The sequence below is a fragment of the Apiospora aurea genome, assembly GCF_038362705.1.
Source record: "Apiospora aurea strain CBS 24483 chromosome Unknown utg000005l_segment0_segment0, whole genome shotgun sequence".
NCBI lineage: Eukaryota > Fungi > Ascomycota > Sordariomycetes > Amphisphaeriales > Apiosporaceae > Apiospora > Apiospora aurea.
The window spans coordinates 1,671,967-1,692,498 of NW_027117392.1; the positions used below are offsets into that span (position 1 = coordinate 1,671,967).

General features: G+C 56.3%; 9 protein-coding genes across 9 annotated transcripts; 4 read left to right on the plus strand and 5 right to left on the minus strand.

Moving 5' to 3' along the window:
• Positions 1–272: 272 nt before the first annotated feature.
• Positions 273–1,261, minus strand: PG986_007095 (uncharacterized protein; the record flags this gene model as incomplete). The annotated part of the gene is made up of 2 exons (XM_066843317.1): positions 273–407; positions 449–1,261. 2 exons carry the CDS (start codon positions 1,259–1,261, stop codon positions 273–275), a joined length of 948 nt encoding a protein of 315 aa, XP_066699429.1.
• Positions 1,262–1,654: 393 nt separating this feature from the next.
• PG986_007096 (uncharacterized protein) lies at positions 1,655–2,213 on the plus strand (the record flags this gene model as incomplete). Its single annotated transcript, XM_066843318.1, has 3 exons — positions 1,655–1,660; positions 1,822–1,930; positions 2,083–2,213. The coding sequence occupies 3 exons, from the start codon at positions 1,655–1,657 to the stop codon at positions 2,211–2,213; spliced, it is 246 nt and encodes an 81-aa protein (XP_066699430.1).
• Positions 2,214–3,371: 1,158 nt separating this feature from the next.
• PG986_007097 (uncharacterized protein) lies at positions 3,372–4,901 on the plus strand (the record flags this gene model as incomplete). Its single annotated transcript, XM_066843319.1, has 1 exon — positions 3,372–4,901. One exon carries the CDS (start codon positions 3,372–3,374, stop codon positions 4,899–4,901), a length of 1,530 nt encoding a protein of 509 aa, XP_066699431.1.
• Positions 4,902–5,112: 211 nt separating this feature from the next.
• On the minus strand, positions 5,113–7,866 carry PG986_007098 (uncharacterized protein; the record flags this gene model as incomplete). The annotated part of the gene is made up of 3 exons (XM_066843320.1): positions 5,113–6,450; positions 6,482–7,648; positions 7,735–7,866. 3 exons carry the CDS (start codon positions 7,864–7,866, stop codon positions 5,113–5,115), a joined length of 2,637 nt encoding a protein of 878 aa, XP_066699432.1.
• A 1,033-nt stretch (positions 7,867–8,899) lies between these two features.
• On the minus strand, positions 8,900–9,406 carry PG986_007099 (uncharacterized protein; the record flags this gene model as incomplete). The annotated part of the gene is made up of 1 exon (XM_066843321.1): positions 8,900–9,406. The coding sequence occupies one exon, from the start codon at positions 9,404–9,406 to the stop codon at positions 8,900–8,902; it is 507 nt and encodes a 168-aa protein (XP_066699433.1).
• A 569-nt stretch (positions 9,407–9,975) lies between these two features.
• PG986_007100 (uncharacterized protein) lies at positions 9,976–10,260 on the minus strand (the record flags this gene model as incomplete). The annotated part of the gene is made up of 1 exon (XM_066843322.1): positions 9,976–10,260. One exon carries the CDS (start codon positions 10,258–10,260, stop codon positions 9,976–9,978), a length of 285 nt encoding a protein of 94 aa, XP_066699434.1.
• A 2,128-nt stretch (positions 10,261–12,388) lies between these two features.
• PG986_007101 (serine protease) lies at positions 12,389–14,085 on the plus strand (the record flags this gene model as incomplete). The annotated part of the gene is made up of 5 exons (XM_066843323.1): positions 12,389–12,778; positions 12,832–13,101; positions 13,168–13,321; positions 13,410–13,754; positions 13,913–14,085. Coding segments are annotated over 5 exons (1,332 nt in total), but the record flags the coding sequence as incomplete, so codon positions are not given.
• A 578-nt stretch (positions 14,086–14,663) lies between these two features.
• PG986_007102 (Endo-1-4-beta-xylanase A) lies at positions 14,664–15,598 on the minus strand (the record flags this gene model as incomplete). The annotated part of the gene is made up of 3 exons (XM_066843324.1): positions 14,664–15,161; positions 15,226–15,414; positions 15,581–15,598. The coding sequence occupies 3 exons, from the start codon at positions 15,596–15,598 to the stop codon at positions 14,664–14,666; spliced, it is 705 nt and encodes a 234-aa protein (XP_066699436.1).
• A 1,146-nt stretch (positions 15,599–16,744) lies between these two features.
• Positions 16,745–20,058, plus strand: PG986_007103 (MutS domain V; the record flags this gene model as incomplete). The annotated part of the gene is made up of 2 exons (XM_066843325.1): positions 16,745–17,266; positions 17,320–20,058. The coding sequence occupies 2 exons, from the start codon at positions 16,745–16,747 to the stop codon at positions 20,056–20,058; spliced, it is 3,261 nt and encodes a 1,086-aa protein (XP_066699437.1).
• Positions 20,059–20,532: the final 474 nt, after the last annotated feature.

The window sequence follows — 20,532 nt, forward strand, 5'->3', positions numbered from 1 at the left end:
GCCCGGAGCTGGACGTCTGGCGTCGAAAGATCCAACATGGTTCGTGGAAAGGATTCGAGCCACACGCCGAGATTTGTGGCGGCATACCACCCTCGCTCCCCAGGTGATTATGCACCCTGCTCAGGTCAGAATTCAGGATGCAATCCAGTCACAGTGCACCCCGAATTTCCTGGGGCTTAGCATCGGACGGATGTCTCCCCAACGAGGCCCCAATATGAGGGAACCTGCTTGAATGGCCTAAAGTCCTCCTCGAAGATAAGGATGCTCGGGGTTTAGACAGGTTCGACCACGGCTTCGGTAGTGGTAGTGACCGTCACCTGGACAGCCGCGTTGATATCACTCCACGAGATGCGCTCCTTAATCCAGCCGACATCGATCTGGCCGCAGCACACGACGAAGAGCTTCGGCTGGCCGTTCACATGCACTACTTCGACGGCGGTGGGGAGACCAGGTCGGACATGACCACGGTGGCTTTCGCCTTGGCGCTGGCGGGGTCGACATCCAGCTTCCACAGGAAGCCGTCCATGTAGTTGGCGAGGTAGAAGGTCCCCTTCCCGTTGGTCATGGCCCAGCCGTCGCAGTCGACCACGTCGTTGGCGGCTATCTCAACGGGGCCCAGGGTGCGCAACCGTTCGGGTGATTCGTGCCCGAACGGCACCTTGCATATGGTGCCGGCGCTGGTGTTTGTGAAGACGATGAAGCCGTCGGCGACGCGCATGCGGTTCAGGCCGAAGTAGTCGCCGGCGGACTTGATCTTCATCGAGTCGTCCGAGATCAAGACGGAGCTCTCACCGGTCTCGATGTCCAGCTGCCAGATGCAGTGCTTGCCGGAGTCGGCGAGGAGCAGGACGCGGTCCGTCGCCGCCGTGAGGCTGAGGATGCTCCCCGCGCCGGGGATGGTGGCGACCTTGACGGGCTCCGGCGCGGGCGCGTCGGGGCCGGACTTGAGGGCGATGCGCCAGACAACGAAGTTGGAGAAGTGGGACTTGGGCATGTTGATGGTGGCAGACAGGACGGCGTACTCGTCGTGGCAGCCCTTGAGGGGGCAGAGGTTCATGATGCCGTTGGAGCCCGGAAAGGTGCAGAGCAGCTCGGGGGCGGCGTCCGAGTCCTCGGCCTGGAAGGAGTAGACCTCGGGCTGATCCAGACGGGCCGTCAGCACGCGCCCGTTGGGGCGCACGGCAAGCCCCTCGATCCATGCGTCGGAGGGCATTTGCGTGACGAGCACGACCGGCAGCGAGCCGTTGTCGATGACAGCCATGTTGGAATATAAGCGGTGGCGTTCTTTTGGGGCAAGGTGTAAATTGGAACCGGCTTCGCACTTCGTTCTTCTTCTGCTGCTGCTGCTGCTGCTGCTAAGTTTGTTAGGCTTGAAGAGAAGATGGAGGTGAAGGTTTTATGGAAGCTGCTGGACAAAGTATAAAAGCCGGAAGGGAGAGAGGACTGGGAGGAGAGGCGCCGTGGTGGTGGTAGTCGTCGCCCTGCCAGGACTATCTGTAGCTCTGTAGCTCTGTACTTGTAGTAGGTAGCACTTGTTTGGGCAGCTAGGTCGTACTAGTGGTCAGCTAGTACGACCTAGCAGCTCGACTAATTTAGAGGGAGGGGAAGGGGTGAACCTAGGTGCACCGTGAAGATTGAAGAAGAGCCATGAATGATGGAGGTTCGTGGCTCCCGACCTTGCGGAAGCTAATTAAACTCTAATTGCGTAGTGGCTAGAGGAGCGGTACTTGCATGACCAAAACGTTAGTATGGCATTGCTTGTATTGTGCTGGCTGCCCAGCTCCCCAACATTGAACCACTGGACTCGACTGGCTGGACTAGCTGAACGGGCTGCATCTCGACCTGGACCTCGACCTCGACCTCGACCTCGACCTCGACCTCGACCTCGACCTCGACCCCGGCCTCGCCCTGGAATGCGTGACACGAGACTGTATGTGCAATAGGTAGGTCCCCACCGTTCGTGTAAGTGTGTACCTGCTTTCGATGTTGTGTGACCTGTGACTTGGAAACATCAGATGCGGCAGGAAATGTGGTCAATAGCTGAACGCCCCGCCGACGCCCCTTGGAAAAGCCTGTAACCAGTACGACAGCTGTCGAAGGGCGTATCGGAAGCCATCCATGGCATCCATGGCATCCATGGCATCCATGAGGAAGGAGCCAAGGAGCCAAGCTGGCAAGTGGAAGTGGAAGTGGAAGTGGGGGACCCCTCCTAGCTGAGCTCGCTAAAAACCCATCTTCCCTCTCGGGCTGCAAGCAGTCCAGTCAGTCAGGCCGCAAAGTCGGAGCCGGCACAGGAGCCGAGGAACATCCGCTTCACTTGTGTCGTTGTGTCGGCTGCTAGGTATTAGTAGGTACCTACCTACTTTGGTAGTGGGGTGGGTGAATAGCAGGGATTTCAGGAATTGTCTGATTGTCCGATTGATCTTGCCAGGCTGCCCGTAGCGTCGTGTAGGGAGCGGGTCGTGGCATGAACATGAACGGCCGCCTTGCAGACAAGATCTGAAGATGGCATGGATAGTCTCGGTAGTGGCCACGACGCTCACTCGCCCAAGCCATGATCATCAACTCTTTCATCTCGGCTGCCATTGTTGATTGTTGATCCGACAGCTCAGACAAGAGTCCTCGGCTCGGCTTGCACCTACCTACTTTCCCAAAGTAAGTACAGACAGTACTTCCTTCACCCATTCCTACCAGCCAGTACAGTCAGTCCACTTGCAAGACTTGCTAGCTAACAGCGCGCTAAAGTGTCGATACTGTCGATCTCACCAAATTAGTGGTCAGTAATGTCTTATCAATCCCGCTGGCCGAGGCACTAGACGCTACTTGAGCCTCCAGTTGTCCGACGAAGCCTGCCAGCCCTTCCTTGCACACTCGCTCCGGACCATCTGATGCACGCACGCACCTCCTGGAGTGAATGGCATCGATGCCACACCAACGACGAGCCATGCTGCATGCAAGACACCATTACGCATCTTCGGGGGAGGCCCTCAGGCGATAGGTAGCCGGGGGAAAGAACATACAGGAATACCACCGCCTTCGTGGTCCACGAAATCCAGCCAAGTCTTTCCGCGGTTGGCTGGAAAGCAGCAACAACCCCTGCCCGTCATCAACCAAAACGAAGACGCGAGCGTTGCACACTCCCCCGGAAGAATGGCAAACATGGCAATTTTTCGCCCAGCATCATTCGGCCGCCTTACAGAGGTAGTAATAACCAACAATGAAGACAAGTGAACAAGCCGCAGACTACTCGTGCTTTTCATGATACCCTGATCGCGTGCTTCTACCGGCACCCAAGATTTGCTCTGCTTCAGAATGCGATCCATCTCCGGGGACTGAAGCTAGCTAGGCAGCCAGGCGCTCGATCTCCAGGCATGGCGCTCCTCCATCACCGCTCCGCCATCTTTCCCACTTGTCTGATCATCCTCCCACTTCTCTACCTACTCTGGCGTCCCCCGATCACCTGGCCCCCGCCCTCAACCCAACAGCCGGTCGTCCGCATCAATGCCGGGGACACCGTAAGCTTTGATATCCGGCCGCCGCCCCCTTATCACAAGCACAAGAGCGGCTTCGGCGGTTTGCGTGGCGGCCGTCTCGATCTCTCGTCGCCGCGCGCCCCTTTTGTCGCATGGCCGCTCAAGCGCCTCTGCGACGAGCAGGCGGCCGCGGCCAATGCCCTCGTCCCGGGCCTCGTCTTCCTGTGCGACAACAACAGCGGCGGGCCCGGCAATATCCGCAACTACATCCTGACCTGCATCCGCTACGCCATCGAGGCCGGCGCGTCGGGCCTCGTCATGCCGCGCATCGCAACGCGCTCGCCCACAAACCTCGCCGGCCTCCGCGCCGGATTCCAGCCCCTCGGCTACATGTTCGACGAGGTGCACTTCCGCATGGCCTTAGGCGCCGCCTGCCCGCAGATCGAGCTCTACGAGACCCTCGAAGACGTGCCGCGGCGCGGCCGGCCGGCCACAGCGCAGACTGGTGGTAGCAGTAGTATGGGCGATGATGGCCTGGCGGCGCGAGATGATGGCGCGACGGGCGCCGGCGCAAAGGCCAAGTCGCAAAAGTTGTACGAGGAGATTCGCCCCAAGGACTTCGGAGCGCGCGGCGGGTGCGACCGGCGCGATCAGAACCGGCATGCCCACCGCTTCGGCCCTCGATTCCGCAAGTGGCTGAACGAGTCGGCCATCGAGCGCGGACTGGGGCCTGCGCGCCGCGAGAACCCGCGTGTCGTCCGGCTGGCATGGGGCGTCGTGTGGGACTGGATTGCGCGCGCCGACGGGCCCGAGTTCCTCGCCACGTTCGGGGGCCTGCTCAAGGTACGCGAGGACGTGATGGCGCTCGGCGAGCGGGTCGCTGAGGCGGTCCGGCGCGAGGCGAAGGCCGTTGCTACGAGCAAGAAGAACAAGAAGAGGTTCCTCGGCATCCACCTACGGACGGAGAGCGACGCGTTGGAGAATTGGCCCTCGTACGACTCGCAGGTCGGCGGATACTTGGCGGTGGCCGAGTCGCTGGGGTATCGCGAGACCGTGGCCTACCTCGCCACGGGCAACCAGACCGAGGCTTCCAAGTTCGCCGCCGCCGCCGCCTCGCGGCTCCAGATGACGGTGCGGACCAAGGCGTCCCTGCTGCAGGGCAAGGACCTCGAAGCGTTGACGAGTCTGAGCTGGGACCAGCAAGCCCTCGTAGACTTCGTCGTCCTCCTCGAGTCCGACTACTTTGTCGGCGTCAGCCCGAGTAGCTTCAGCATCAACGTCGCGCTGAAGCGCCACCTTCGGACCAACGACGTGCACACAAGGGCCTGGAGAGTCGGCGGATCGGGCGACGGCCTCAGCTGGCTGACCGGTAACTATGAGAAGTATTGGGACGATTGGTTGTTCATGTTCGACGGAATGTGGCCTTGAATGGCAAGAGCCTCCCGCGCCCGATCAAGCGAATGGCCCAGATCGGCGACGCACTCCTAATGTGCATAGTAACGACGAAAATTTAGCGACGTATAGTCATCATGTATCAATTCGTTCTTCGTGTGTAATCTAACAGTGAATGGTATCAATCTACCGCCCGCGACATGAGGATATCTAAAACACCAGGAGCAAAGCATCAAAAAGGAAAGCATTACACGTTGTCGCCGCCGTTGTCGCGCCAGACGTGGGTATCTCCGAAGCTGAAGGAACTCGACCCGCTGTTAATCCCGCTATTTCTCCCATTCACCTCACTCGGTGGCGTCCTCCTGCCCACATCGTCCACCCCTTCGTCCACATCGATAAGATCGTCCATGAACGCAACGGCCGATTCGTCCGGCGACAACGGCGGCGGTGGGTCCTGATAGACCCATGGCTGCTCGAGGGGAGCCGTCATGCTGGGGTTGACGAACCGCAAGCCCTTCTCCTTATCCTCATCGATTGTGCTCATCCGTCGGGCGAGCCCGGTAGGCATTGAAGCTTGCCGGGCATCATGATCGGGGCTACTCTGTGTTCCTGGATCGGAATCGCGTTTCAAGCTACGGAGAGCCACGAACACTGTCAGGGGCTTGAAGCGCCGGTTGAAGTAAACGCTGTACCATATGGTCAAGATCAGTAGCGGAGCCACCAGCCCAGCCTGGATGAAGGCCTTCCGAAGTGACAAGGTACCGAGCATGACAACCTGGAAAAACAGCATGCCTATAATGATGCGTGACGAGATGATACGCCAAGCGCCACCGGTGGCATGTTGAGGCTGGTCCATAGCATATAGGAGTTGGTACTTGTAGGCGTAGTAACCCAGGGTGAAATAACAGACACCAACCAGCAGTACGAGGTACGACCGGGGCATAATGCTGTAGACCACACACAAAATGAAAACCAGCAGCGCAGTGGGCAAATAGAAGCCATAGTTGAACAAGGTCGGCTGGACCAGTTCGGCAAAGTCGCGTGGTGTCTTGGCACCCATCCGGTAAATAGGATAGAGGGTGACACTGCCGAACTGTAGGAGCCTAAAGGGCATCAGACCGAAACTCTGCAGCATAATGAAGCTGATGTAGAAATCGATCATGCTAGCGATAGAGGTGGCCAGATTTCTGGCAATGGTCCCAGCATCCTGGCCGACGGCATTCCTAAGGGAGGACCAGAAAGTAGAGGCCGATCCAGTGATGGTGAAGACCAAGAACACGTTGAAGAAGGTGAAGAAGAAGTTCTTCGAAACCACCGAGAGCTCCACGTCGCCTTGCGAAATCGTACCCTGCAGATTACTGAGATAGTCGTACAAGTATGGCACAGCTATGTTGAGCAAGGACACCACCGTTACAGGCAAGGCGGTTCGGACAAGGGCCTTGATGAGTTCGTGGTTGTTGAGTACTTCAGCCAGCCCCGGCGCTACTTTCTCGATGGTGCAGATGCTGACAAGACTGGCCAGGAAAATGACTGGAATCACCCAAACCAAGGTGAGCAGAGTGATGAAAATGGTGATGAGCCACGACTGGGTTCGTCTCTTTACGCGGGACGCGTACGTATTGCGCCAGACTACATCCGACGGGCTGGGGGGCTGGTTTCGAAAGGAGCTCGCCCGGGCGCGGGTCGACCAGTGCTTGTATAGCCATCTGGCTAGCCGCGATAGAGTCCATCGTAACAAAGGCGGTGGCCTGAGGCTCGTACTCCTTCTTCCTGGCGGCCACAATTTTGGCATCCAGGCGGCGAAGCTTTTCCTCGAAGTAGTCGATTGCATCTGTCTGGCGGCTTCGCATCTTAAAGAAACCAAACCGGATGCGAGTGGTCGGCCGTGGTCTTTCGCTCATTAGATTGCGAAGGCTCTCGTTGGCCAGCAACCGGCTTTCCTCCCGGACAGTTTCCTGGTCCACATCAGCATCACCGTTGGTAGCTTCACCATTGACAGCGTCGCCATTGCCTTGTCCTGGTGTCCTGAGCCGAGGCTCCGCGGCTGTTGGCTTCTTGGACAGATGAACGGACCAGGCCTCCTCTAGCTTACGCAAGACGGCCTTGCGGTCGGCCATCAAACCGTCAATCTCGGCCCAGTCGCGACACAACGTCACCGACTTGACATGCCCGATCTCAAGGCCTTCGACAAAGTCTTTGATCTTCTCTTCTGTGCGAAGATCCTTGGGGATGCCAGTTAGGCGGAAGGTGCGGTCTGTTATGGTCCTCTGGGTGCCGAGGTATTCCTGCCTGACCTTGATGATTTTAAACGTCTCCGAGTTGAGGTAGTATACGACCAGAAAAGAGAAGAACCAGGTAAAGGCGAGATAGGCCCACAGATAGTTGGACTCGGTCTGTGACCCGAAGTCACTGTTATCCCCATCGTCGACCGCGGTGAAAGGATTGTAAGCGTTGCTGTTGAAATTGTAAGAAAATGAAGTCTTGTTAGAGTCGTCGTTGCCGTCACCAGGGACCGGGGCGATGGCGCCAAAGGTGATGTTGATAGGCCAGAGCACAACGGCGGCGAAGAAGAACATGACCGAGAACAGGCGCATCGACATTTTGAAGAAGGAGAGGAAGACGTAAGCGTCAAGGCCAGCCGAGGCCAGCACCTGCTCGTCGGTGACTCGGTACAAAGCCGGAACCCATCCGAAGAAGGTGTCGGGAAGGGCGGGAAGAGCGATTTTCGGATCGTTGTGTCGCTTTCGCGCGGCGTATAAGGAAGGCCATCGCGGTCGAAAGAACTGTTTGGTTGGGAAAGGTCAGACAGAGATGAGATCCGGGTATAGCATACTAGTCGAAAAGTAAGTAGAACCAGGGCAGGACATACACAGAAGGCAAGGAACGCCGCGACGCCCAGGGATAAGGAGATGATGAGCTGGACTTGAATGTCCTTGTTCCCCGGGACTACAGCTTCATTGTCGTTGCATGTAGTCTTGTTGGACTTTGCCCAGGCATCCATGATCGGAGCAAATCAAGGAGCCGGTGTCCGATGGCGATGCGAAGCTCGAGGTGCAGGATGTCGGGAGGTTTCTAAAAGCTTGCTCTCCTCCTCGTGGCTCTTGGGCTCTGGATGCGATGCAGAAGTTTAGGGGACGGGGGTTGGTGATGGAGATGTATGATTCGAATGTTTTGACCGACGACGGATGATGGCTTGGCGTGTCGAGTGACGTAGCATTCGCCAAAACGCCCTTCTGCAGCGGCATGGACATTGCAAATTCATGCAGCCACAGGCAGCAATCCACTAAAACGGTTCGCCAAAACAGTCCACTACTGCTGCTGCTGCTACTGCTACCCCCACCACTACCGTTCCAGGGGTCAATCCCACCCACATCAATGATGCATGCTGAACAGAAGCAGCGCATGCACGTACATCCAATTGTACATAAAAACTGAGACCTCCCGTCTCAGCGGTGTATATGTTCGGTCCTTCAGACAATGATTGATACACGGAGAACTCTACTCGGACTGCTCGTGGAGCAACACGCACAATGGAACACACACAGATACAACACATACGGACATGCATGGAGACATTGTATTGACGGCTGCTAGAAATGCACCCCATGGCAAGTTCTCGTCATGAATGATGACAGGCAGAATTTGCATCCGGGGAATCCCAGTATAATGTACCTATATATGCAAAAGTGCCGTGCAAAAGAGAGAGTCGGTCGTCGTCCGGAATCCAGCAAGACTAACTACCACCATAAGTCATCGATGATCTAAAAGTGTAGCAGTGAGCAAAATGAACCAATCATGGCTTCAAGACAATATCAATTGGAGGTTCACAGACTCGACCAGGAGCATCAAGAGTGGGAAGCGTAGATATGAGACTCATAAAATACGTCCTGTGACCTGGAGGAGAAGGTACCATTTACTGGCCGGGAAGAAAGCCACACGTAATCACTGCGAGACCACCTACCTGGAGAAGAAGAATAAGAAGAAATCGCCTCTCGCTGCGAGACTCGGCGGCATCAAGAGCGCCTTGGCCTCGGTTAGACAGAGTGTCCGCCGTCAACGCTGCCGACAGGGACAGGCCTCGCGCCCAGCCCGGGGGTCTTGTGGCCGTACGTATCGCGGACGTGTGTGGCGGCGGCGAAAGGGAACTCGACGAGGCGGCCGTCGATGATCCAAGAGTGTCGAACGGAGTGGCCCTCTCCCTTAGAGATGTAGACACCCGGGCTGATGGTGCGCTTGGTACGGTGTGCCGTGACTGGGGACACAGAGGGGGGCGAAGGAGGTGAGTAGGCCTCGCTGGCCGGGCTCATGGCGCATATGCTGCGAGGGCACTTCCAGGAGCCAGGCGAAAACGAGGACGAGGACGAGGACGAGGATGCCGACGAGATCGAACTGGAGTTGCTGGGTCTCCGGGTGGGACGGTAAGCCTGGCGGTCCGGATACGGCAGAGTCGTAGTTGGGGTGAACGGGTCGTCGCCACGCCTGCCTGCGCTAGGAATGGTGGAGACCGAAGGTGAGGGCATGCAAGTGTCGGAGAGAGGCATTCTACAGCGGCAGTGGTGTACCGTAGACCGGAATGGAAAAGGGAAAAAGAGAGTTGCGCAATCGCCACCCTTATATATCCCGGAGGCAAACAAGCTTTATGGGGCAATTAAGCACCTACCCGGGAACCTACGCTGGAGGCTTGCTAGGCTTGCTAGGCTTGGAGGGAGGCTTGGGGGCTTGGGGGCGAGCTTGAGCTTTGTGGGATGAGGGGGACCACTGTCGGCAGGACGCGCGATGGCACTTGGCCTTTGCTTGGCTGCTTGGCCCGAACTTTATATCCCCGTCATTGGGCACCCGGAGGTCGGCCTGCTCGACAAGTGGCTGCCTCCCAAGCTCGGTGAGACGTTTGGGAAAGCATGCCAGCTGCTTAGGTACGACGACCGGCAAGGCGCATAAGAGCATTCGGGGTGGCAAGACTGCCTTGGACATCTTGACTTCTGTCTTGGTCTACAGGCTTGGCAGAGGGGACGAGGGGACGAGGGGACGAGGGGACGAGGGGACGAAAGGGTCAACGCGCGATGCGTCGGTGGTATGGCGTGAGACGATGAGTAACCACGGTTTTACGGGGTTAGCCGCAGGCAGTAGTTGTGTTGTTGTTGTTGCTGCTGCTGCTGTCCTCCTCATGGCGCAGTGTCCCCCCCCCCTTCTCCTTCTCAATCTCCCTCTTTCCGGCGGTCGTCTCGTGCAACGGAGGTGCCGCAACGTCGTAACAATGGCAAAATCCCGCAAACACGGGGACAAGTGTACAGCAATGGACAATGGCGGGTAAAGTAAGAAGTGACGGCCACGAGGCCCTCTGGGATCCGAAGATGACCATGATCGGCGTGCGGAGGTCGCAAGTGCGGCCGGCCATGGTTCGTTCATGTTGACAGCTACGGAGCGAGCCCCGGATTTTCCTGCTGCAGGGCCAAGCAGACAGGGAGTTAGTTGCCCGTTCAGGAAAGCCGGTCGACTGTGCGCGCCTCTCCCCGTGTGATTGATCTGTTTGACAGTGGATCGAAGACAAGCTGGTAGCATCTCACACAGGAAACACCTCTTGGAGTTTGAGTTCTAGGAGCCGGCCTAGGCGACACGGATCGGTCCTCTTCTCAGATGAAATGTTGATATGCGCCATTTCCCCCCACTCCACCGCCAGCTCCTCCTGCCCTGGACTGATGTCAACCCCGAAATGGCCTTCTGCCCGCAAGCTCCATTCGGGCAGGAATGCAACAGGACGAAAGGCCGGTGCGTGACCATCACCGCCGGCGCTCCTGGCAGGTCTGATTCGTTCACAGCCAACCACTCTCCGCCTTACCCAATAGAACTCTTCTTGGCCTATTCCGCTAGGTGAAAACCCCAGCCCCTTCAACCCAGTGTCTTGGTCCATCTACCCATGCATGTTAGTCATGAAGAAGGGCCGTCGATGGGCTATACGGTCTGCTTATTCGGTTGTTTATGACTTTGTCCACCTCGGCGTGCATGTGGTAACATACCAGATGCACCCAGCGAGTCAGTGTTGGACGACTCACGTCTAGCACTGATCGGTGAGTTGGTATCTGGTCACATCCTGTATGCTGACTTCCCGTTGCCTCCGGCTTAGTCTTCTTGGAGAAACACAGCCCCCCATACCCTTGTCGTGCGCTTTAAGTATTGAACTCCGAGAGACATGCGTATGTATAAGACATGGCCTCTGTACGGGTCCAGTTTCTCTGTGCGAGTCCGGTTTGAGACCCTGAGGCCAAGCCCCGTAGCGTATGTACGACAGATTACCTAACTTGGCGTCATGCTGTTCGTGTCAGTGGCTATCACGGGACTGTTGTCACTGTACTTTGGGTATACTACTAACGTATGCCACCGTCGCCTACCTAACTATCCCCTTGTTTGTGCATAGCTAGATTCACTCTCAGCTGCTGAAAAGCAATAATGCAATCTCACATCGTGGTCCGTTGAGACCGAGACGGGGCTGCCGCCGCAGCCCAAGAACCAATAGCAGTGACTCGAGCAAGTCCATCCAGTTACACCATGAAGCCACTGTGACATACAGAACGCCATCGGCCTCTTTTCAACAGTTTCCCACTGCGGTAAGAATTGGAAGGAAGCCAAGGATAACTTGTGAGATTTGTTATGCGCGCAGTGTGTAATTTTGGTGTTTTTCTTGCGAAGTGTATCGCCGAAGCTGAGGTGTTTGTTTACTTTCAGGCATCGAACCAAGCTCAACATTGAAAATATTGGACAGCAGAATCCGGATCGCGAGCTTCGAGATGGCAAACAAACGACCTTTCCGCGCCCCAGCCGGCTGATTGAAAACACCGTGTACCTATTACGTCCAAGACAGACTGTACAATTTACCCCCTATTCAGCTGTTTTGGTAGGTCTTGGTGGCGCCAACCCTGGTGGTAAGACGCGTCGATAAAAAGGGGTTGCTCAGCGCACTTGGCGCTTCCACCTACAGGACGCCAAACCTCCTCTTGGCCTTTGGGGATGAGCAAAGCATGGAAGCGCCTCAAATGAGGAAGGTGACTTTGAGCATTACATTGGTGGGCGAAGCCGAAGAGGAAAGACTATGCGAGTGCGCCCGAGATTGGGAAGACACTCTGGGGACCAATTGGGGCCAATGTCGACCGATCTCCAATATATCTTATATCTACATAATAGTCATACTAGTAACCGACGGTGACGCCGGACATACTGCTAATGCTATCGATGCCCTATGCACAAATAGGGGTGGGAAGAGTAGGAATGGGAATTGGCATAGACGACAAGCCGCTGGCTCGCCATTCTTCTCACACGAAGAAGTGCAAACATTTCTCACTGATGATGCAAATACAAATATAAATTCCCACCTCCCTCCCCTTTTTTTCTGCAAACACTACATACATATTGCCAGGCACACTTGTACATGGCCTTCGCCAAAACGGATACACTCTTTAGAGAATATGCCACAGAGATCCGCTCAGGTGCGCCTGCAGCCTAAACAAATAAACAAAAACTTCCTATTTCAGAAGCCTGCTCTTCATCTACGTCGCGATTCGGCGCACCGCTTCTTCATCGCTTCCCTGCCGGAGAACAAGATGATGCTCATCCAACTGATGGCCTTGTGCCTCTGGCCACTCTGTGTTCTCAGCCAGGCCCCTCTCCTGAGCCGCAACGCCAAAGACGCTGTCGACAACAACTGGATCGTGGTCCTGAAACAGGGCCTCGCGCCGCCAGCAGCAACTGACTACTACAACTCGCTGCGCACGCTGTCCACGCCGCTTCTCGGCCCCCTTCGAGGCCTGCGCAAGACTTTTGAGAACATCAACGGACTACACGCTTTTCACATCGAGTGCGACAAGGCACTACTGGAAACAATCAGGAAGCATCCCAACGTGAGTACTTGCCCACCCATATGTGTGGCTTTCGAGAGACCTACATGCTTCTTGAAGTTAACACTATACTTTTATAGGTTGCATACATTGCCCAGGACGGCAAGGTCACCGCTCAGGCGGCCATCAAGAAGCCCGCAGCCCGAGATGACAGCGGCAACTCAAATGCTGCTTCCCCTCCGCCGTGGGGCCTCGCCCGGATCTCCCACCGCATGCCCGGGATGATCGGATACCTCAAGACGCCGTCACCCAAGACGCGGCTGTACGTTCTCGACACCGGTATCCAGCTGAAACACCAGGAATTCGGCGGCCGCGCCATCTGGGGCAAGACCTTCATCGACGGCGCTCCGGTACGTCGGCGGAACAGAGGCTGCGTCATAGCACGGGTGCTAGGCAGGCAGGCTAACACAGCACAGGATGATGACGATAACGGTCATGGAACCCATGCGGCAGCCACGGCGGCTGGCAACACGGTGGGAGTCGACAACACCACCATTCCGGTGGCGGTAAAGTGCCTCGACAAAAACTCGGCAGGGACGTGGTCTGGAGTTATGGCAGCCATAGATTGGGGTACGGAACCCTTCCGGATCTCCTTCTTTTCCATTTTTCATCCTCGCAATATTTGACCGGTTCGGAGAAGACTAACGGCACATCTTAGCCTGCGGCAACGCCACCGCCCTGGGCATGATCAAGCGCTCCGTCATCAACATGTCGATCGGGGGCTCAACGTACCAGCCGCTCGACGACATGGTGCAGCGGGCCTACGCGCAGGGGATGACGGTGGTGGTGGCCGCCAGAAACTACGGCGCTGATGCGTGCGGGTACTCGCCCGCGCGCGGGGCCAACGCCACCACCGTCGCCGCCATCGACAAGTCCGACGGGCGGGCCGGTTGGAGCAACTGGGGCGCCTGCGTCGACGTATTCGCGCCGGGCGTCGACATCACGAGCGCGTGGCCCGACGCCGCCGGTCGCGCATACGCCACACTGAGTGGGACTAGTATGGGTGAGTTTTATACGTGGTCCCCTTTCCATAGAGCTTTAGTTTTCCCATCCCCTCTGTCCATCCATCGCGTTATATTGGTTCCGATGTCGTACCATATCAGGCTACTCTCCTGTATGAATAGGATGGTGAAACTGACAAGCTTTCTTGGCTGCTGGTAGCTTCTCCGCACGTAGCCGGTCTGGCAACATACCTTATTTCGCGCGAGAACCTGCAAGGCGCGGATATAGTGCGTCGTCGACTGATCGAGCTTGCCACGCCAGGCATGGTACACGACCCAAAAGGAAGTCCGAATAAGATCGCATACAATGGTGCTGGCGACACCGTACTATAGAACCCAGCCTACTGGATTTTACGAAATATGAGGGGGATGGTATGATTATCGAAGGTGTTGTACTGCCTACAGGGGCTGGAAAATGTCAAATATGACCATTTGCGCAGAACCTGGGAATTGCGTGGGGTTTGGCTTCTCTAGGTAATGCTGCCAAGATGTTCCTCTGCTAGGCGCTTGTCGGCATCGAAATAATATACTGTTTGCTGTCACGATGCATGCTGCGTTCACGTATGACTACACATATCTCCTGTATATGCTAGGGCATCAGTTGTGGCCATGCTAGCTAGACTGATGACTGAAATTTGTACCAGTATCGTCATGTAGGTAAGGTACTTCCAATGAACAAGATATGTACATCAGCACTAGGCCAAGAATGAATGAGAAGATGTGGGACAAAGAACAGCCCCCGAGATTCGAGACAGTTACTTTTGTGCCTACTGAAAGCCCACGAAACGAACAGGGCCTGCAGACAACAACTCTGGGCTGGCGGGTCGGGTCGGAGCATGAAACCCCTTGGCGTAGTCCATCCTAGTGCATTCAGGCGGTGTTGTCGCTAGTCACCAACCCTGCCCAGAACTCTACGATTGCTGGACAGTAACAGAGGCAGAGCCACTGCTCTGGTATCCCTCAGTAGCAACAATCTGGTAGTCGTGGCTGCCGAGCCGTAGACCAGAGGATGTCCAAGCGTCAAAGTGCTTCTTGACGTTGACAGTGCCGCTGGTACGCTTCTGGGTACGAACGGACCAGAACTGCGGGAAGGTCGAGGTGCCCTCGATGGATGGTTGGTTGACACGGGTGGTTTGGTAGATGTCGTAGGTGCCGCCGTCGTCGGTGACGGTGCCCTTCTTCTGGGCCCCCGAGGCGGGGTTGTAGGAACCGTAGGCCTCGACGACGTAGTACTCGACGAGCGGGTTGCGGGTCCAACCGTAGACGGCCAGGTAGCTGTTGACGCCGAAGTTGTTCCAGGTGCTGTTGTAGCTGATGGTGCGGGCAGATCCGGGGTTCCAACCCTTTCCGCCGACAAAGTTGTTGCAGTTTTGCCAGTTCACGTTGTAAGAGCCAGCAGCCGTGTTTTGCTGTTCGGGCATGGGTTATCAGCCTTGGTTGCAGGCCAAGTCGTTTCCCCGGGGCATTACTCACGTAGTTGACATTGCCTCCGCCGTCGGTCCAGAAGCTGTAGTAGAAGCCGTTGTGGGTTCCGGTGCTTGAGGGGGTGCCGGCTTTCTTGATGAGCTCAAGGGGGAGGAGAGGACGCCAGTGATGGCCGTGGCGGCGAGCGCGAGAGCAGTGAAGGAGACCATGATGAGTGATGGCGAAGACTAACAGATTCTTGAAGGGCGTGTCTGGTGAGAATCATTTCTTATTCAGGCCACTGGCGATCATGAGGCTTCTTATATCCCCGGGGACCCCTATCGAGGCCTACACACCCCTCGCCATGCCAGCCTCATGCCACTATCCCTAATAATGATGCATGCTGGAGCTTCCGGGAGCTCACACGAAGGGCAATTCCCATGGCGATCCTGCGGCGTACGACTGCCGGCATTTGTGGGGTATAGATTGCAATTGTGGGATGTAGGTTAGGTGATTGGGGAGCCAAGCTACACAGTTGCAGTCTGCCAAGCTAGAGGAACCGCAGCTGCATGCTGACTGATGGACTATGTCAATGATTTTCCGGCGGCTAAATACCCTTGCGATAGTACGGTGGCTTGAGCGTTGATTGCGTGTAGATGAAGGGCTTCTCTTGGCTGGCTCACCAGGCGATCGTCAGTGAGCTGGGCACGGCGGTGGAGGTTTGCTCCACGGAGGACTGCCCAGAACAGCCATGAGCCCGTTGGAGCAAGACTGCTGACTGCATGGCGGTACCGAGGTGCCGACAAGGACTTCCGGGAAGCAATCTATTGCCAGCTGCCAAGTGTTTCACGATAGGCCGCCCAATAACGCCGGGGGCAATGCTGGGTAAAGCAGGCACCTGGCTCGCCGTATAAAGAGGGTGTCGTCGCTCTTGGCAAGACAAACACAGACGGCTCTGCATGGCGAAGGTGATGAACAATTGGCCAGGGACAGAGAGAAGGGCAATGGCTGCCATCTCCCAATGCTCCGGGGCGGAAACGCCATTCCGCAAGGCGTCTTGTCTTGGAGTTTGAAGGCACAGCGCGCGGCAAGCAGGCTGATGATCTGATCTCCATCCACTGATCGATCCATCGGTACAGAATTAGGTTAGCGGGTTAATCGACACGCAGGCACTGTTCAGGTACCGGCTAACCCGGTCTTAGGTTAGCACGTCTTATGTAGGTGCCCTCCAGCCTGCCAGCCCTCTCAGGTACGTACCCGTTTGGCGGTATGTACAGGTACAGTAGGTAGTAGTATTGGCCCCCAGACCCACTTACCTGCCTACCTAACCTACCGAAACTACATCCTTTGTTAGGTAATGACTTAACCGTTTCGCCTTACGCGTCTTCAATCGTTGGAAAGCGCGTTAAGCAGGTCGCGCTCCCCCGACGTCACTCACGTCACTCACGTCACGACGTACTTCACTGAGGTCGAGCCAATCCGATACCATCATCAAAGTCTCGCCTCTCATTTCCAAGTACACCCCCCTCGGCCTCTTTCTGACCGACTTGCATTTGCCGGCGGTCTAGTCAGTACCAACTGCGACAAGATGGCGGGTGCAGGGAAGGAGAAGAAGCAGCAAGCCCTTACCAGCTTCTTCACTCCCAAGAGCGTCAACGGCCTCAACGCCATCTGGAAAGCCCAGCACAGTCAGGCATCCGAAGGGAGCAGCTCCAAAAAGCGATCCGTAGATCCGGCATCCGATGGCGAAAACGAAACCCCCACAAAGCGATCCAAGCCCTCGACCGCACCTGCCTCGCCCCAGCCAACCTCGCCCCAGGCTGCCTCACCATCGGCCACCAAGTCCGACTCCAAGAGCACTGCCAAGCCCTCCACTGCGCGAACAGAGCGCTACATCTACGATGAATCGGCTTCACAGAATGGCTTGCAGACGGAAGACAACGGCGATGATGCCGCAGAGAAAAGACGCAAGGCAGAGTTGCATGCCAAATTCGTCAAGAAGCTCGGCCGCCCAGATAGCTTGAGGGCACGGGTGTGGCAGACCAACGACGAACAGACCAGCCCGGAGGACGCCGAGGATGCCGAAGAAGATGAGGAGGAGCAGCGTCCAGCGCCGAAGGGCCGGAAAAGGGGGCAAAGACGGGCAAGCTCACCCCCATGGAGGAGCAGTTTCTGGCCATCAAGCGGAAGAACATGGACACCCTTTTGATCATGGAAGTGGGCTACAAATTTCGCTTCTTTGGTGAAGATGCTCGCATAGCCGCCAAAGAGCTTAGCATCGTCTGCATACCAGGGAAAATGCGTTATGATGAGCATCCGTCCGAGGCACATCTTGATCGTTTTGCCTCAGCCAGCATACCCGTACCGCGACTTCCAGTTCACGCCAAGCGCCTGGTGGCCGCTGGGCACAAAGTGGGAGTCATCCGGCAGATCGAGACGGCAGCCCTCAAGAAAGCCGGAGACAACAGAAATGCGCCCTTTGTGAGACAGTTGACCAATGTCTACACCAAGGGGACCTATGTCGATGAGATCGGCGAGCTCGAACAAGGAAGTTCGCCTTCGGGCGGGTACTTACTTTGCATCACCGAATCCAAGGCCAAGGGTGGTGGCACGGATGAAAAGGTCGATGTCGGTATCATTGCCGTCCAGCCCGCTACTGGCGACATCATATACGATAGTTTCGAAGATGGCTTCATGCGTAGTGAGATCGAGACGCGATTGCTCCACATCTCCCCATGCGAATTCCTCATTGTCGGCGAGCTTACTAAAGCCACGGATAAGCTGGTGAAGCACTTGTCCAGTGGCACCAATGTGTTCGGAGACCGAAGTCGTGTCGAAAAGCTACCCAAGTCGAAGACGGCTTCCGCAGAAGCCTACTCGCACGTCACACAGTTTTACGCGGACAAACTCAAGGAGAGCGAGGATAACGAGCACGCCAGCTCTTTACTCGGCAAGGTCCTCAAGCTTCCAGAACCTGTGACCATCTGCCTTTCTTCTATGATTAACCACCTGAAAGAATATGGCTTGGAGCACATATTTGATCTTACCAAGTACTTTCAGTCCTTCAGCACTCGCTCTCACATGTTGATCAATGGTACGACGTTGGAGAGCCTCGAGGTGTACCGAAACCAAACGGACCAGGCCGAGAAAGGCAGCCTGTTCTGGGCCCTGGACAAGACTCTCACCAGGTTTGGCAAACGCCTCCTACGCAAATGGCTAGGTAGACCCCTATTGGACCAAGGCCAGCTCGAGGAGCGCGTGGCGGCGGTAGAGGAACTGCTCAACAACCAGAACTCGCCTAAAGTTGACCAGCTGCAGAATCTGCTGGTGAACATCAGGACAGATCTGGAACGCAGCTTGATTCGCATCTACTATGGCAAGTGCGCTCGACCAGAGCTATTGGCTGTGCTTCAGACACTCCAGAAAATCGCCGTCCAATACTCTCAACAACGGACCACCACAGACTTTGCCTCCCCGGCGATCAGTAAAGCCATCGCTTCGCTTCCAGCCATCTTACCCTCGGTACTGTCATATCTGGATCGCATCAACGCCGAGGCGGCGCGTAAAGATGACAAGTACACCTTCTTCCGGGAGACCGAGGAGACGGACGCCATCACCGACCACAAGCTAGGGATCGCGTCGGTGGAGCAGGAACTGGATGCTCATCGCCAGCCAGCAGCCGAAGTGCTCGGCAAGAAAACCCCCGTGCAATACGCCACCGTGGCAGGGATCGAGTATCTGATCGAAGTGGCCAATACCGACTTGAAGAAAGTCCCGGCATCGTGGATGAAGATCAGCGGAACGAAGAAGCTGTCACGGTTCCACACGCCCGAGGTCGTCCGGTTGATTTCGGAACGCGACCAACACAAGGAAGCGCTGGCTGCTGCTTGTGATGCGGCCTTTGCCGAGCTCCTATCCACCGTTGCCGCCGACTACCAGCCGCTACGCGATGCCGTCTCGGGCCTAGCGACGCTGGACTGCCTGCTCTCCTTGTCCAGAGTGGCCGCCCTGCCCGGCTACTCCAAACCTACCTTCCTGCCCTCCGACTCCCCGCCTACAATATCTGTGCAAAACGGCCGCCACCCCATCGCCGAACAGACACTGACCACATCCTACATCCCCTTCACCACCACGTTAGCAGCGCCGGGCCCCCTGGCCCAGCTCATCACCGGCCCCAACATGGGTGGCAAGTCCTCCTACGTGCGCGCCGTCGCCCTCCTCGTACTGCTGGCCCAGGTCGGCTCCTTCGTCCCGGCCGACGCCCTCGAACTCACCCTCACCGACGCCATCCACACCCGCATGGGCGCCCGTGACAACCTGTTCGCCGGCGAGAGTACCTTCATGGTTGAGGTCTCGGAGACGGCTCACATCCTGCGCGCCGCAACGCCGCGGAGCCTCGTCATCCTCGACGAGCTAGGCCGTGGCACCAGTACCCACGACGGTGCTGCTATCGCACAGGCTGTGCTACAGCAGGTTGTTGAAGAAAACAAGTGCCTAACGTTGTTCATTACGCATTACCAGAGTCTAAGTCGTGTTGCTGATAGTCTCGAGGGCCGGATAAGGAACGTGCATATGCGTTTTGAGGCTACCAAGAGCGGGCGCGTCATGGACGAGTCCGCAATGGAGGATACAGACGAAGCTTCGTCGGGCTTGGATGAAGAAATCACGTTTTTGTATGAGGTAGCTGATGGAGTTGCTCATCGGTCTTACGGTTTGAATGTGGCAAGGCTTGCGCGCGTCCCATGGAAAGTAATGGACGTGGCCGCGAAAAAGTCGAGGGAGCTCGAGAATGAAGTCGCAAAGCGCAGGTTGCATGGGACAGTCCGACTGCTGGCCGATGTGCTACAATCCCACGGGGATGACCAGCTTGACCAGCTAGTGTCCAGTATAGAGCAGTTGTAGCCATTCAGGCCAGCGCAGTGCCAATTGTATCATCACCGTATTCTCGTTCAGGGACAGCATGAAAACCCAACATAAGAGGGAATGATAGTGAGAAGTGTAAATCTTTATGTGACTAATATACAGCTATGATGAAGGCGCAAATGTCTAATAGGGACATCCTCACCTGGTATCCTCGGGTAGTGCCCTTTGTCCGAGACCTGCCCATATGACTCCCCTTTACCGGATGATGCACCACATAGCGTCATGTGGTAAGGGAAATACGAAAAAGAAATAACTAAGGAGAAAAACAAATAGTACAGTATCCCGATGTCCCTGTGCTATGGTTATCTGGAATTCGCATTAGTACGAGTCGTCGACCAAGTTGCAGCTGAGTATTCTCAAAAGGGGCTTACCATGCGCCACTACCGATCGAAAGCTCCAATGTATCAAGACTGGGGAGAGACGTTGAGAAATCGCAAAGGCTTCCCTTCCCTT